We start from the raw sequence: 13690 nt of genomic DNA on the forward strand, positions 1-13690 counted from the left end.
GACAGCCGGTTCCTTGATCAAAGAGTCACAGAACAGTGCAAAACAGCAATACTTTATCCCCCGGCACAATTGCTGCCTTTTCCTCGGAGGGGAGAAGCATTCGTGAGTTCGGTCCATGGCGATTCTCGTATGCCGTGCGATGGCCGGCCTCACTGTTGAAGTCTATCCGATTGTTTCCTCTCTGGCGCCATTACAGCTGAAAACCTCGGCCGGTCAGAAATCATAGCGCATGTACTTTTCAAAACAACGTTTGTCTTGTGTTTGCATACTTTAAGACGAGACCACTCGTCCACTTGCTTACGCCTTAGTACGGAAACGGAGACGGAGCGGGACTTAAGGTGGACATTGCCGCTGGCGTACAAGTGGTACCTCCGTTTCTATCAGCGGATTCTCGTACACTTGTGCCCACGCAAGGCTTGGTGACGTCTCCGAAGACACATCTGGACTGAGAAGCCGGTCCGTACAAAATCCGACCAGCTCATTCTCATGGCTGAGTCTGTTGTAAGGTCTGAGGACTTGCCGGTTTAAGCCCCCATTGTCAACCTATTTTTGGGGCAAGTTGCAGGAAACCTGGGACCTCATATACGTTATTCTGTATTTCCGTTTCATCCTTTATTGTCGAGAAATATTCTGTCAAGTTCTGGGATTTGACCGTAGATTTTGTTTACTTATTTCCCGTATTTCTGGATTCTCTGTACTCGGCAACTTTCTTGGCCACTCTCGAACGGCCGTTCTATTTCAGCCCCTTGTCCCGGGAAAACCTTCAGACCTACGGACATGAGCGAGAGACTCACACCGCACATCGGGATCTTTGGGGCGATACGATTTACGAGTTGATCAGTTCACACTGACATCAACGCTCACATCAAACATCGTATTTACACGGGTACGCGGACGGTAATTGTCCGACGGATAGTGTATCATTTTCTTTTTATTTTCACTTTTTACTTCACCTCGATTTTCTCCAGCATTGTCATGCGCCCAAGATCGTCCCAATAGTGGTTACGTGCATCATTAATACTTCTGTATGAGTGACGGAAGCGGGATGTAGCTGGTCTCACAAGTCTCGTACTAACACGTGACCTTCGGTTTCCCGTTCCAGTGGATCCACCACCGCATGGCGGCTTGCTTCGGTAAAACGTGTCCTACGATTGGCTGGCTGGGACATGGCCCCTTCTGGCCTCGGCTCTGAGAAGGAAACTAGCGGACCAGGCCCCTGTAGTCGGGTTGATCCTGCCAAATTTTCGCTTTTCGGTCACTATCCTGTGGGGCTTCGTTGGAATTGTTTGGGGCAGTCGCACAAGCCGAATAACGGCCTCCAAAACACCACACAAATAAATACGTCACCATCTTCATCCACCACAAGCCGTTTGCATTTCCAGAGTCACGCTCCCCAGTCTGCCATTATCGAATCCACAGACCACGAACTTGGCCCTTTGTTCGTCAGTTGCCCTTTCGAAGCTCTCTACGGTATCAATTGAAGGTTCCGTGGCACCAGCTTAACACGAAACAAGCAATTAAAAGCGACGAAAACAAAACTAATAAGAAAAGACAAAAAATAAAAAAGAAAGAAGCTAAAGCTTTGAGCTGTTGCTTTTCGTCTGCAACCTAATTGGCCTCCTCGGCCCTTGGTTAACCGTGCAGGACCTCCACTTTGGACATTCCGGCTGCTCAAGTCTTCTCACAAGACCAACACCCCAAAGAGGCCAAACGGGCGGCCATGCAATAACTGGCATTTTCCTGTTCCACTTTGACCTGACACCTCTGACTCGAATTCTTCTTCATTCCTATCGTGGTGTTACGGTTGCGAACGTCTCTTGCCGCTGGGCATTCGAATTTTCACTTTTTTCGAAGACTAGCGACGCCATTGTCAACATCGACTGTCAACCTTTCAAAAAACCAAGCGCCCGACGAACGGCCTCTACACAACACTCCACACATCCACAGCCATGTTCACAGCCTCAGCATCAAGCAGCCCTGCCGTTGCGGTGCGCGTGTGCTGGACGGCAGGCCGCCGCAGAGCTGTCCTGCCGACCAGACCAGCAGCCGCGCCACAAAACTCGTACTCGGCCTCGGGCCAGGTCCCGAACGGCCCAGTCCGGTGGAACAGCAGCGCGTTGCGATGCACAGCTACCCCGGCGACGACGTCATCGCCCTCATCTCGCCGGTGCCGCACCTCTGCTTCCTCGTCCCACAATAGCGTCCAGGCGGCAAGCCGGCCACGATTTGCGACCGGCAACACCCCCAAGCCCATCCCCACCCCGTACTTCGCACAGACACGATTCTTCTCTGAGAGCCGGCGGCGGCGCATGGCCGACGTCGTCGCGGACGAGGACAGCTTCGACCCCAAGAGCATCGAGCGCGAAAGCGACATGGTGGACGTGTGTATCATTGGCGGCGGCCCGGCCGGTCTGAGCGCCGCCATCCGCCTCAAGCAACTGGCCACCGAGGCCGGCAACGAGGACTTCCGCGTGCTGCTGTTGGAAAAGGCGGGCGAACTGGGTGCACACACCATGTCGGGCGCCGTCATCCAGCCAGACGCCATCAACGACCTGATCCCTAACTGGCTCGACGAGGACAACCCGGACCGCTTCGAGTTTGCGACGCCCGCCGGCAAGGACAGCATGAAGTTCCTGACCAAGACCAAAGCCTTCCCGCTGCCCATCCCGCCCCAGATGCACAACGACGGCAACTACATTGTCAGCCTGAACCAGTACGTCAGCTGGCTCGGCGCGCGCGCCGAGGAGGCGGGCGTCGAGGTGTACCCCGGTTTCGCGGCGTCGGAGGTGCTGTACGCGGCCGACGGCAGCGTGTCGGGCGTGGCCACCAACGACGTCGGCATTGGCCGCGACGGCAAGCCCAAGGACTCTTTTGAGCGCGGCATGGAGTTCCATGCGCGCGTCACGCTCTTTGCCGAGGGCTGCCACGGCAGCCTGACCAAGCAGGTCATCAAGAAGTTTGACCTGCGCCGCGACAGCGACCCGCAAACGTACGGGCTGGGCATCAAAGAGGTCTGGGAGGTGCGGCCCGAGGTCTTCGAGAAGGGAAAGATTGTCCACGCCATGGGCTACCCGTTGCCCTATGACTTGTACGGCGGCGGCTTTATGTACCACTTTGGCGACAACCTGGTGACGCTGGGTCTCGTGACCTCGCTCGACTACAAGAACCCGTGGCTGTCGCCCTACAACGAGTTCCAGCGCATGAAGCAGCACCCGCTGTTCCGGTCCGTGCTCGAGGGCGGCAAGTGCATCTCGTACGGTGCGCGCGCCATTATCGAGGGCGGTCTGCAATCGGTCCCCAAGGTGGCCTTCCCCGGCGGCGCCATCATCGGCGACTCGGCCGGCTTTGTCAATGTGCCCAAGATCAAGGGCACGCACAATGCAATGAGGTCGGGCATGCTGGCCGCTGAGGCGGCGTGGAACGCGCTGAAGACGGGCAGTACCGCTGCTGAGGGCGAGGGTGAGGCCGAGAACCAAGACGACGATGGCCAGTCGACGGTCCGCGGCGACACCGTCTTCTTGTACGAGTACGAAGAGGCCCTCCGCAAGTCCTCGATCTGGAAGGAGCTGCACGAGGTCCGCAACATGCGCCCGTCCTTCCAGACGCCCCTCGGCATGTACGGCGGCGTGCTGTACTCGGGCATCGAGGCCATTGTCTTGAAGGGCCGCATGCCCTGGACCCTGCACCACCGCCACGCAGACCACGAGACCACCAAGCCCGCGAGCCAGTACAAGAAGATTGACTACCCCAAGCCCGACGGCGAAATCACCTTTGACATCCTGACGAGCGTCTCGCGCACCGGCACCAACCACGAAGAGGACCAGCCCGTCCACCTGCAGGTCAAGGACTGGGAGAAGCACACGACTGAGACGTATCCTGAGTTCCAAGGCCTGGAGAACCGCTTCTGCCCGGCCGGCGTTTATGAGTACATTGAGGACAACACCAAGCCTGAGGGCGTGCGTTTCCAGATCAACGCGCAAAAGTAGGTCCTCCTTCCGCTCTTCACTTTTGTTCTCTCGTTTTGTTGTTTCTTTCCTCTCTTTTTTAAGCACACACTAACCCGTATAGCTGCATTCACTGCAAGACGTGCGACATCAAGGCGCCCAAGCAGGACATCAACTGGCAGGTGCCCCAGGGTGGCGAAGGTCCCAAGTACTACATGACATAAGAGACGGAGAGAGAGAGACGGAGAGAAAGAGGAAGAAAAATTTGAGAGTGAGGAGTGGACAGTAAAGCCCATACATTATGTTTACTTTTTGACTCTGTCGTTTGGTTGCACATATTCATTTTGGAGACATCGGATTGGTTGTTTTGCTAGGAAAGAAAAGAAAAGTTCACACTGTATGAAGTAAAACGGTTTCTTTCGAAACAAACGGACAAAGTATTGGCAGGTTTAGCCGGTTGACCAACGGCCTCTCTTCTCTGCCTGCAGGTAGCTGCAATGAGCCGTGCAACTATAGGACAAAAGGCAGACAACGACCAGTCCCGCGCCTTCACCGGCGTATTTTGTTTGGTGGCGGGCATTAGCTGGTCTTGATCTGTCGTATTGGTCACTGCCACAACACGGTGGCTGGTCATGTTGAGCCAGGATACCCTTCAATGTTAAAAAATAAAAAGGAGAAGAAAAGACCACAGGTCAGTATGTTCAAAAGTACGGCATTCATATGCATGCAACATGCTGTGTCGGATGAGGAACGCCAGCAAATCAAGACAAACAATCGAGTAAAAGAAAAAAAGCTGCAAGGACGGAATGAGTCATGATGTCCTCGTACTCCGAACGTCGTAGGACCTGTGGTCTTTTGGCATGAAAAAGGCAGCAACAGCATGGCTGGGTGAGAAAACTAAAGGGTGTGAAGGGTCCGTGGGCAGGGGCTTTGCAGCTGAACGGCGCAGAGCCTCGAGTGTGTGGTGTGCTAAAGCCTAGCTTGCAAAAAGAAAGCAGAATGAAAGTACATCTACCTGCACTTTCAAGGGGCGAAGGAAGTTTGAAGAGGGTTGAGATGTTGCACCACGGCTCACCCCTTTTTTTGTGATAAGGGATGTGAACAAGGGGGTGGTGTGTTCACGCACGTCGACAAAAATGTACGAAAAAGGACAGAAAATGGAAAAGCAGCACGAGGAGGTGAAAGAAAAGGAGAAAATGTGAGATAGAAATGATGATAAAATAAAAACAGAAAAAAAGTGATGTGTCAAGTTTTACAAGTGAACAACAAAAAGGTTCCTGTAGGACTGGGTGAGTTATACGAAGTGAAGAGAGCACAGAAGGGACTTATATGCCTGGCGATGAGAGAAAGAAATACAACACGAATGTCGTATCTTACATCGCATGATGGTGATAAGAACAGATAAAAACTAGACGGACGGTGATAAAAAATATTGCATGCCGTCGTAGTTCGTTTGCGCCTTCCTCCTCATTTCACCTCAACAAAATCAGGCCAAGGGAAGGAGCTCCCACGATAAAAATGACGGGTCAAGGAAAGAGGTACTAGTACAAAACAAGGCACACAACCTATTTGCTCACACGTTATGCACCCTAAACGGAAAGGTGCCCACCCCTTTAGCCCCTGCCGCACTCTCGTTAACTGTCGCCCAGGCAGCAGTTTCTTATGATAAAAGAGGGAGAAGGAGCGACGCCAGCGCATTGTCTGATTCGCTGCGCAATCCTGCCTGCTTCAAACCCCAGGCCCTGGACCAATCAGCGGATGCGATGGCCCTCCATCGCAACGAAAGACAAGAGAAAGAGCAACAACCACCCCTAAAGTGGGCCCCTGCCACAGCAACACACCTTTCCGTCTCACCCCTGCCCTTTGCCAGCCACTTTTGCATTTTTTCTTGCATTTTATTTAATTCATTCGCATGGAGATCCCTTCCTCATGAACCCTTGAGGCCTGTGTTTTGGGCCGCTCTCTCACTCACACGCACAGGCTGAGTCCAATGACTAGTCCCTGTAAAGTGCATCTCGTTGGCATACATAAGAATAACACAGCTCCCTTCGTTGGCGGCCCAGCTTCGAATGGAGCTTTGCGATTAGCTGTCAAGAGCTGTCCATGTTGGTCCTCATTGACGTAACTGCCTCTTTTTTGTTTGTGCAGTTGGGTCGATCCTTCTTGTTATTGTATCCAATTCATCCACTTGAATCGTTACTTCCTTCTCCTCACCGACAATTTACCGACTCTGGCCTCTCTTACGCGGAAGCTGCGCCTATCCACACCCATCAACAAACGCAGTCGCTCCTTCCGTTTTTTGCAAACGTCAACAAAGCAACAGCTCGTTCAACTTCCTCTCACTTCGCTCTCTTGCCGTCTCTTCTACCCTTTCTTCCTCTTTCATACTCAAGCCTTGCCGATATATAAAAGGCAAAATCGCCTTTTTCTTAACCTCCCACCTCTCCGGTTCCCTTCCCTTCAACTGCATCTCGTCGGCTCACACCAACCCCTCGATTTGCAGCAGGGCCGTCACAAGTAGAACGAGAGTGAAAAACGACACAGCGAAGCTCTTGCACGAATCGTCGAAGCAAATTCAAGCTTTTTGTTGTTTTGCATTCCCTTGAGCAAAACGAGCTCCTCTCCAAGAAGCAACCATTTTCTTTACGCCTCATCTAATCTTTTGGCCTGTTACGGGCCATTGGATCGACCTTGATATTTGGTAGTCGATCTTTACACCTCCCAAAACGAATCGTCATTGCCGGAGCTGCACTGCTGGGAGAGACATTGACTTGTTTATCTCCCACTTTTTTTTTTGGTAGGATTTCATCTATATTTTTGCTTACTCCTTTCATCGCCTTCGCTTTTTTACCTTGCTCATTGCGAGTGGTGGCCAAGATCGCAAGCTGTGGTTCAGAAGATCATGATGGGGCTTGTTATTGCCTCTCGCCATATTCGCCACCTCTCAGCCTGGACCGTCCTCGCCTTCATGATCCGCCACACCACGCCACATATTTGCCATTTGCGATTTTGCTGGAATATATCAATTCGAGTATCCGCGAATGCTAACATCTCATGCTTGCATAGATCTCGTTTTACAAAACCTTCTACTTTGCGCCTTCACTTCCACCTCCCTACGCAGATTTCCCGGTTTCCAGTATGGAAGCTATTCATACACATCCCGTGAATGCGTTGCAGGCAATGGCGTTCACGGCACCTGGGTCGCTCTCGTTCCCTGGCGGCCATACCGAGCTTACGCCACCACACGACTCGTTTGACAGTTCAGCAGCCGACAGCAGTCAGGAGACAACGATGCAACCGAATTCAGCTACGAGCTCGTTTGCTGCTGGTGGTTCGGATGGCGGTGCAGCAGGCAACGGCGTTGTCACGCCGGCTACGCCTGCCGCGACCCCGTCTGCCGTGACGAGCGGGAGCGGCTTGGTCCCGGTGCTACAGTAAGTATACGTGTGGCGCTGTTGACACGCCGAAAGCGCGGAAACAGTATTTGCTCACATTTTAGGAATATCGTCGCTACAGTCAACTTGGACTGCCGACTGGACCTCAAGACCATTGCTTTGCACGCACGGAATGCAGAGTACAACCCAAAGGTAGGCAGGGCTCGGTGTGAGAGTGCGAGGTTTTGTGTTGTTGCTCGCCCGTTCTTTGTTTGCTAACATGGCAATGCAGCGTTTCGCAGCAGTTATCATGCGGATCCGCGACCCCAAGACGACGGCGCTCATCTTTGCCAGTGGAAAGATGGTTGTGACCGGCGCGAAGTCCGAAGACGACAGCAAGCTGGCGTCGCGCAAGTATGCACGGATTATCCAGAAGCTAGGCTTTGACGCCAAGTTCACCGACTTCAAGATCCAGAACATTGTCGGCTCATGCGACATCAAATTCCCCGTCCGGCTGGAGGGCCTGGCCTCGCGGCACCACAACTTCAGCTCGTACGAGCCGGAGCTCTTCCCCGGTCTGATTTACCACATGATCAAGCCCAAGGTCGTGCTCTTGATCTTTGTCAGCGGCAAGACGGTGCTCACAGGCGCCAAAGTCCGTGAGGAGATCTACCAGGCCTTTGAGATGATCTACCCGGTGCTGCAAGACTTTCGCAAGGTGTAGCCGTGTACGGGTATTCGGAAACTGTTTGATTCTACGTTGCACCGTGTTGGCGCGTCGTTGTTTCGACTGCGAAACGTGTCACCATTGTCGTCTTTAATGTCTTTTACTTGTGCTTTTCTTTGCTCTTACTTGCAGCATGGCATCGGCGTTGGTCGAGTACGTTCACACACAAAAAGGAGTTCCGGAAAGGAACAAGGGCACTCATCGATTCAATATGCTTCGTTTTAATACATATTTTATGACACGTCTACACAAGTGGTTTCTAGTGTATACAATGTCTGTGATGCCTTATGCCTTGGAGCTCTTCGACAGCTCGTCCTGCAACAAGAGACCCGGCTTGCCACCACGGCTGCCGTCCTCCGTGACGACTGTCGCCCATCCGAGGCCGGCGATACTCGCACCTTTGTCCGCTTGTCGCCGCCACGCCCATTTGTCGGCAAATGCAGCCGGCCGTTGACCGACGAGACAATCGACAACCTTGTCACCCAGAACAGGCAGGAACTTGAAAGCATGGCCGCTGCCGCCGGTGGCCAAAAATAGGCCTTCAAGGTCCGGGTGGAAGTCTACCACAAAGTCGCCCGTCGGCGTGTCCGTGTACCAGCAGATTCGCGTCTTGGCAAAGGGCCGGTCGACCAGCCCAGGCACAGGCACCATCTGCTGCAGGCCACGGCGCAGGTCGGCCTCGCCTTCCGCCGGAATGTTGAGCTGCGGGTTGTCGAGGTGTGTTAGCGGCTTGGACACGCCGGCTCCGACTTCAGGCGACGCCGGGTTGATGTACCCGTAGGAATGCCGCGCCACTTTCAGTTCGCCGCTCTCGGGCGCCGGCGGGATCACAAACAGGCCGGACGTTAGATTGAGCACGACAGGCATGGAGGCCACACGCGCATGCTCCTCTTCGTTCACCAGCGGCACGTACCCAAGCACCTGGCCCGTGGCAGCCAACGAGCCGGCCAACGACGTCCCGCCGACAAGAGACTCCGTCCAGGCGCCCGTTGCCGCAATGGTCAAGTCAGCCTTGAGCGTCCGGCCGTCCTCGAGGCGCACTCCTACGACTTTGGATCCCTCCGTCTGGATCTCGAGGGACGCTACCCGGCCGCGCACAAACTGAACGCGCCCGGCCGCCTGCACCCGCCGCAGGAACCAGGCCATGCTGGCCGCCGCGTCCGCCCAGCCGCTCGCGCCGTTCAGGTAGCCCCAGTCGCCCGTGGTGCCGCCCGTCCCGACAACGGCACGGATGGCCTCCGGGTTCGGTAGTTCTTTGAGCTTGGTGGCCAGGTACGCGTCTTTGGCAGCCAATGCCTGCACATTGGCCCAGCTCTCGCGCACGTAGTCCATACCGGACTTTTTCTTGGGTCTCGACGGGTCCTGCTCTTTCTGGGCAGCAGCATCGTCCGGTGCGTCGGCCACTACCACGAGTCCGCTTTCTGTGTACCGCCCACCACCGCCAATGTAATCGTCCTCGCTCTCATCTCCTGCACCAACAGTGCCTGGGCCCGGCCGCCTACTTCCCCGCCAGTAGGCCTGCGCCTCGTCGGCCAGTGCCGCATACGCAGGGTCAGCGTAGTCGGCGCGGATGATGCGCGACGTGTCGATGCTGGCGGCGTCGCGGGCCGGGAAATGCTTGGTGTCGTCCTCGCCTCCCACGTCGCCCGACCCGCGGTCCACCACGGTAATGGTCGTGCGGGCAAACTCGGGCCGCCGGCTGAGCGCCTCAGCTGTGCTGAGGCCAAAGACGCCACTGCCCAGGATCAGGATGGACGTAGGTGGTGAGAATGTCATTTTAAGGGCGTGCGTTTGTGGTGAAGGTTCGACAATAAGTGGGCCAGTTTTTGCAGCTTCGTCGTTTGTTCTTTCGACAATTCCGTCGTCTACGTGTTGAACGTGGACCGACGTCGTCTTTTATAGCTATATCCGTAGAGACGTGTCACAGATGAACCATACTCCACTATTTCAACTCCTCTGCTGAGACAGTATCGTCGGCCGTCGATATCGGCAGCCAATGTCCAAATAAATGCGAAGAAATCGTTCCTTCCCTCTTAACCGATGCCCACAATTGGTGTAAAATGGTGCAGGTAGTAGACTCCCCACTGTAGACGATCGTGACTGCCGTGTCTCTGGCCGTCGCTAGCCGTGGGGGGACCCACGCCCACGCCCACGCCCAGGCACTGGAACCATCCCAGCGCTCTTTCCCAGAGCTCACAAGGCTGGTTCACAGCGAGACGGCAGGCACACGAAATTTGTGGAGCCTCCCTAAAACAACGAATCGCGATTTCGCAACGAGCACAAATAGCTTCAATCAAAGACAGCATTCACGACAGCATACGACAGCCACGCCAACGTACACCACGATGCACCATTTATTATAACGACTCCCACCTCAATGGAAATGACAGTGAACAGCAGTGCGTCTGCAAGACCCACATGACGCGCTCCCGACCAGTGTCGTATCCCCCAACCAGACGAGCACGATGTCGTATAACAACAATGACAACAGCAATGGTGGCTTCAACGTCCGCTTCCCAGCAAAGCAGCCCGCCAAAAAGTCCATCTTTGAACGCCAGCGCGCCGAAGCGGAGACCAAACGCAAGCGGGAAGCGGCTGAGACGGCTGCCGTATACGAGGACTTTGTCAAGAGCTTCGACGATGGCGGCAGCGCGCCAGCGACGTCTGAACCGAAGCAGCAGCAGCACAGACAACAGCCCTTCTCGACCTCTCTACACCAACCCAAGGGTGGATCGACTGCCGGTGCGACAGGCGGCCGCAGGCACTTTAGCATACCTGCGTCCGCACACGGAGGCATTCGACATAGCGGTCCAGGCAACAACAGACCCCGCGATGGACGGCCGGGCCGACTGAGCGATGTACGCACCCGGCTTGCCTTTGGTGACGACGATGATGGCGATGACGACGACACCGTCGACCGCGAGAATGGCGACAGAACAAGAGGCAGGGACAATGACGAAGAAGGCCAGGTCGTGGAGGACGACGGGCCTCGAAACTTGACGTCGGGTGCCATCGATCGAGCGGAAGAAAAGGCCGCTTCAAAACCGACCATGCGTCTCGCCAACATGCCGCCCGCCACCTCACCCGCAGCCATCAAGGCCCTCGTGGTCGGCAGCAGCCGTCTGACCGTCGACAACGTCCGCATTCTCCCTTCGAGCGGCACGGCATCGACCGACCGTAAGTCGGTAGCCGCTATTGTCACGCTCGCGGCCGAGACGGCGGCCAGCGACATCGATGCCGCCGTCAGTGCCATGCAGAACCGCTACCTGGGCTTTGGCTACTATCTCACCCTGCACCGACACCTCTCTTCGGCCGTGGTGGCAGCATCGTCGACATCCATGGCAACAGGAAGCAGCGCTTCTGCGCAGCCTTTTGGTGCTCGGCCTGTCTCTCCGGTGTCAAAAACCGACAATGCTCCTTCTACGGGATTTGCGCCGCCCGGGTTTTCCCAGGGCGGCGGGCGCTCCTTCCAGGGTGGCCGTGGCATGGGCATCCCGCCACCCGCTACATACAACAGTCCAGGCACCGCTGGTGGCATTGCCCATCGCGAGGGCATTCTCCACGTGCCCGTGCGCGCGCCGCGTGATATCAAGAAGCTACGCATGATCCACAAGGTCATTGAACAGGTGCTTGACCAGGGTCCCGCGTTCGAGGCCTTGTTGATGAGCCGCCCCGAAGTGCAGCTTCAAGAGAAGTGGGCCTGGCTGTGGGATGCCCGGTGCGAGGCCGGCGTTTGGTACCGCTACCGACTGTGGGAGACCGTCACGGGACTCGGGGCGCAGCATGAGAAATCCAAAGGCCACGCCAAAGGCGGCAAATATGTGCCCCTCTTTGAAGGTGGCCACGCCTGGAAGACGCCAGACAACCCGCTGCCATACGAGTTTGACACGAGTCTGGCCGAGCTGGTCAGCGATTCGGACTACGTCTCGTCCGATGACTCGGACGCCGAAGGAGCGGAAAACACAACAGCAGCGGCTGCGGCGACGGACGACGACCAGGAGACGTTTTTGAACCCCCTTGAAAAAGCACGCCTGACCCATTTGCTGGCGCGTCTGCCAACAACCCTGTCCAAGCTGCGCAAGGGTGACATCGCCCGCGTCACGGCCTTTGCTATTACCCACGCCAGCCGCGGTGCCAACGAGATTGTCGACCTGATCGTCGCCAATGTTGAGCGGCCTCTGGCCTACACGGCCGCCAACCCAGATTACCGGGGGAAGCAGGTGGATGAGCATGCCCATGCCGACGGTGGAGGCGATGCTCTTGCCGAGGCTGACACCACTACCGACACCGACACCAGCAGCGCCCAACTCATCGCCGTCTACGTCGTCAGCGACATCTTGTCGTCCTCCGCCACCAGCGGCATCCGGCATGCCTGGCGCTTTCGCCAGCTCTTTGATGCCGCACTGCACCGCCGCAATGTTTTTGCCCTGCTTGGTCGCCTCGCCAACAAGTTCGGCTGGGGGAGGATGCGCGCCGAAAAGTGGAAGCGCAGCATCGGGCTTGTGCTCGGCCATTGGGAGGGCTGGTCCGTCTTTTCCGCCGAAACCCAAGCCTTCTTGGTGTCGAGCTTTGAGAATCCGCCGTCGGTCGGGAAGAGCGGCGACAACGACGGCGACGAATTCCCACCAGCAGCAGCCGATACGACGACTGGATCCACCAAGAAGAGTCGATGGAAGACGGTCGAGACGACAGCTTCAGCGCCCACAGCCGATGGGCCAGCGGCATCAGGATTTCGTATCGTGGATAACACGAGCGCGAGCAGTGCTGCAGACGGAGGCCAGATGGTCGTCGATAGTGAGCATGACACCAGCGGAAAGGAGGGCGCCACTACCGCTGTCACCGCCTACAACACGGACAATAACGACGACGACGACGAATGGGCCTATCGCTCCGACTACACCGACGACGAGGCACTTGACTTGGCTTGCATGGATGACGAGGACATTGATGGCGAGCCTATGGGAGACATTGGGGAGACGCATCTGCACGGCATCCCTCTGACTATGGAAGAAATTCGAGCTCTCGTGGACGACCTGGACGACGAGATGAGCGAAGAGGGCGAGATTGCGACTGACGATGACGGCGACGAGGACAAGGACGATGACTACGAAGCCTACGGCATATCTGATCGGTCAAGTGGTAGTGGTAGTGAGAACGCCTACAGCAACGACAACGACAACGACAACGATGGCGGTCAGCGTGGCCACTCACGCGACATTGCAATGCACGATGTGCCTCATGCACAAGGAACGGCGGCATTGCCGGCGGCGGCAGCTGCGACCACGTCCATCGAGGAACGCGACCTGCCTCGGACACGCCAAGAACGCCAAGAACACCAAGAACACCTAGAACACCTAGAACACCTAGAACACCAAGAACACCAGGAACACCAAGAACAGCCAGGAAAACGAGAACCACCCGCAGACACTGTGCATCCAACTGAGATCACCAGTGTGTCCTCGGCCCTTCCCGGACCATCAGCCAGACGGGCCTCATCCGTGCAGACCGCGCAACCGACCAGCACCGTCCACATGCAGGTCGGCTCGTCGTCGACCGCTTCATCGACTTTCCCGCCGCGCAAACGCATGCGAGCCGCCGATATGTTTGACGATTCGGGCGACGAAGGCCAGTCATAGAGGAGACGG

At 56.1% G+C, this 13690-nt stretch overlaps 4 protein-coding genes across 4 annotated transcripts; 3 read left to right on the forward strand and 1 right to left on the reverse strand.

Moving 5' to 3' along the window:
* Window positions 1-1949: 1949 nt before the first annotated feature.
* SPBR_05678 (electron-transferring-flavoprotein dehydrogenase) lies at window positions 1950-4168 on the forward strand (the record flags this gene model as incomplete). The annotated part of the gene is made up of 2 exons (XM_040763941.1): window positions 1950-3982; window positions 4069-4168. The coding sequence occupies 2 exons, from the start codon at window positions 1950-1952 to the stop codon at window positions 4166-4168; spliced, it is 2133 nt and encodes a 710-aa protein (XP_040622112.1).
* A 2956-nt stretch (window positions 4169-7124) lies between these two features.
* Window positions 7125-8042, forward strand: SPBR_06113 (transcription initiation factor TFIID TATA-box-binding protein; the record flags this gene model as incomplete). Its single annotated transcript, XM_040764375.1, has 3 exons — window positions 7125-7378; window positions 7444-7531; window positions 7611-8042. The coding sequence occupies 3 exons, from the start codon at window positions 7125-7127 to the stop codon at window positions 8040-8042; spliced, it is 774 nt and encodes a 257-aa protein (XP_040622113.1).
* A 288-nt stretch (window positions 8043-8330) lies between these two features.
* On the reverse strand, window positions 8331-9821 carry SPBR_05897 (fructosyl amino acid oxidasesarcosine; the record flags this gene model as incomplete). The annotated part of the gene is made up of 1 exon (XM_040764160.1): window positions 8331-9821. The coding sequence occupies one exon, from the start codon at window positions 9819-9821 to the stop codon at window positions 8331-8333; it is 1491 nt and encodes a 496-aa protein (XP_040622114.1).
* A 689-nt stretch (window positions 9822-10510) lies between these two features.
* On the forward strand, window positions 10511-13681 carry SPBR_05569 (U2-associated protein SR140; the record flags this gene model as incomplete). Its single annotated transcript, XM_040763832.1, has 1 exon — window positions 10511-13681. One exon carries the CDS (start codon window positions 10511-10513, stop codon window positions 13679-13681), a length of 3171 nt encoding a protein of 1056 aa, XP_040622115.1.
* Between the last annotated feature and the right edge of the window lie 9 nt (window positions 13682-13690).

The sequence above is a fragment of the Sporothrix brasiliensis genome (genome assembly GCF_000820605.1).
Source record: "Sporothrix brasiliensis 5110 chromosome Unknown Cont15, whole genome shotgun sequence".
Classification (NCBI taxonomy): domain Eukaryota; kingdom Fungi; phylum Ascomycota; class Sordariomycetes; order Ophiostomatales; family Ophiostomataceae; genus Sporothrix; species Sporothrix brasiliensis.